Source organism: Lucilia cuprina, chromosome 2 (assembly GCF_022045245.1).
Source record: "Lucilia cuprina isolate Lc7/37 chromosome 2, ASM2204524v1, whole genome shotgun sequence".
In the NCBI taxonomy this organism is placed as follows: domain Eukaryota; kingdom Metazoa; phylum Arthropoda; class Insecta; order Diptera; family Calliphoridae; genus Lucilia; species Lucilia cuprina.
The window spans coordinates 23,768,336-23,771,157 of record NC_060950.1 but is presented as its reverse complement, the minus strand read 5'-3'; the positions used below and the strand labels follow the sequence as shown (position 1 = coordinate 23,771,157).

The following is a 2,822-nucleotide window of genomic DNA, read 5'->3' as shown; positions in this document are numbered from 1 at the left end:
GTCGGAAAAAAGTCGAAAATAATCAAAAAGTCAAAAAAAGTCGGAAAAGGTCGAAAAAAGTTCAAAAGTCGACTATTTATAAAATACTTATAGTCGAAAAGTCTAAAAGTCGACTTTTAATTAAATGAAAAAAGTCGGAAAATGTCGAAAACTCGAAAAAAATTGAAAACTCGAAAAAGTCAAAAAATAGTCGGAAAAAAGTCGAAAATAATCAAAAAGTCGAAAAAAGTCGAAAAGTCAAACAAAGTCGGAAAAGGTCGAAAAAAGTCGAAAAGTGTACTATTTATAAAATACTTATAGTCGAAAAGTCTAAAAGTCGACTTTTAATTAAATGAAAAAAGTCGGAAAATGTCAAAAAGTCGAAAACTCGGAAAAAGTCGAAAACTCGAAAATTGTAGAAACAAGTCAAAAATAGTCGATTTTTAAAAAGTGGAAAAAAGTCAAAAACTCTAAAATAGTCGGAAAAACTCGAAAAAAAGTCAAAAATAGTCGAAAATAATTAAAAAGTCGAAAAAAATCGAAAAGTCAAAAAAAAGTCAGAAAAGGTCGAAAAAAGTCGAAAAGTCGACTATTTATAAAATACTTATAGTCGAAATTTTTAATTAAATGAAAAAAGTCGGAAAATGTCAAAAAGTCGAAAAAAGTCGAAAACTCGAAAATTGTAGAAACAAGTCAAAAATAGTCGAAAATTTAAAAAAAAATGTAAAAAAAAGTCAAAAGCTCTAAAATAGTCGGTAAAACTCGAAAAAGTAAAAAATAGTCCGAAAAAAGTCGAAAATAATCAAAAAGTCGAAAAAAAGTCGGAAAAAGTCGAAAAAAGTGGAAAAGTTTAAAAAAGTAGAAAAGTCGAAAAGTCGAAAAGTTGAAAAACGTCGAAAAGTCGGAAAAAGTCGAAAAGTCAACTATTTAAAAATACTTATAGTCGAAAACTATAAAAGTCAACTTTTAATTAAATGAAAAATGTCGAAAAATCGACTTTTCATAAAATGCAAAAATTTCGTTTCAGCTATAGAACCCTAGTTTGCTGTTTATATTTGTCTTTTAATCAGCGATATATCTATAAAAAAATGGTTCGAATCTACCTAACTTGTATTAACATCCAATAATCACGACCCAAATAATAACGTTCTCACGAATGAACCCGATAAGTTTTCAAACCTTTTAAATATAATTTCATAAAAACAACTAATTAAAGTTTTCAAAATTTATAAAAATAATAACAATGCCTTTAACTTTCTTCTCTTTACAGTTCAACAATCTGACGCTCTCATCGTTCCCAATGAATTGCCCTCAATTCTATCACTGGTTTACTCCAACATACCACCAATTAAAAAAGGTCTGATATAACATAATGCACTGCAATCTACCACACTGATAAAAATAATAATTTCTTTATATTTCTCCTTCAGGTACCGATTCTCGTCTAGGTTTTGGTTTTAGACTAGGAGAACATGCCGATTTTCAAGTACTACTCGAATTGGGGCCACAAAAAGAAACCCGGCCAATAGGTGATACAGATGATTCCGACGGTTCTTCTTTCAATAAGAGACAAGTTAATAAACGTCAACAATTAAGAGTACAACATGAGATGAGCACAACAGAACGTTCGGCTGCCACGTGGTTGGAAAAATGGTCGAATGATGCAAACAATTCCAAAAAGAAGGTTAAAACAAGTAAAAAACAAATTGGCAATAAAGCAGCGGAAATACCAGCCATGCCCCAGATGCCTGAACAAACCTTAAGACAATTACAAATGTTATACAAAATGGCCACCAGTTCAACGCCAGAACCTGAACCATCCACACCCACTGAGAATACCTTAAAGCCGGGAGAAATAAGTGCAGCCATACATTTGCAGGAGAGATTGAAAACTTTCAAAGCACCTTCTAATGTAGAAGAATTGCAGGTTTTGCTGCATAAACCTACAGGAAAAACAAAAACAGAAATCACTAAAGAACTAATGGATGTCAATGTGGAAGAATGATTTGATTTTGTGTAGAAAATTTGTTCAAAATTTGTGTAAATTATTTGTATGGTGGTGATATATTTTATCTGTTCTTATACTCTTTTATATGTATTTTATGTAGATAATTAATTAAGTTTATGTTGCTTTGTATAAATTTAGTTAATATTATTATTTTGTTTTATTTTGTATATACTATTTTGTATTAAAATACATATTAACATTAGTTAAGTGCAAACTATGTAAATTTTAAATAAAATCATTTACAACGAACAACACTTTAATTATTGTGAATGATTGTTGAATTAGCTAAACAAAATATAAATTAAAGACAACAACCACATTAGGAAAAAAATATTGAAGTAAGGCAGTTCAACTTTTTTGTATTATCTCCGATAAAGCAGTGCAATACAGTTCACAGAATATGAATCAAATTAGTTCATTACTTTTTTATACAAACTTATTCATATTTATTCTTTTTGCAATTTATGAAATTATGAAATAATCGACCGTCCGACTATTTAAAATTTTTAAATTATCGTATTTTCGCAAAGTCAGCTTTTCAGTTATTGCGATTTATAAAAAGTAAATTTTTTCAACATTATTAAATTATTGACTTTTCCATAATTTTTTATGTCGACCTTAGTACTTTTCATGACTCCTATCAATTTTGTTCACTTCCAGAAATATTTCCAACGTTTACTTCTAGTTCAGCTCTAATTCAGTTCTAGTTCAGTTCTAGTTCAGATCTAGTTCTAGTTCAGCTCTAATTCAGTTCTAGTTCAGTTCTAGTTCAGTTCTAGTTCAGTTCTAGTTCAGTTCTAGTTCAGTTCTAGTTCAGTTCTAGTTCAGTTCTAGT

At 29.3% G+C, this 2,822-nt stretch overlaps 1 protein-coding gene across 1 annotated transcript; it reads left to right on the top strand.

Annotated features, from left to right (window-relative positions):
* Positions 1-1,239: 1,239 nt before the first annotated feature.
* On the top strand, positions 1,240-2,003 carry LOC111683109 (the record flags this gene model as incomplete). Its single annotated transcript, XM_023445143.2, has 2 exons — positions 1,240-1,336; positions 1,410-2,003. Coding segments are annotated over 2 exons (672 nt in total), but the record flags the coding sequence as incomplete, so codon positions are not given.
* Positions 2,004-2,822: the final 819 nt, after the last annotated feature.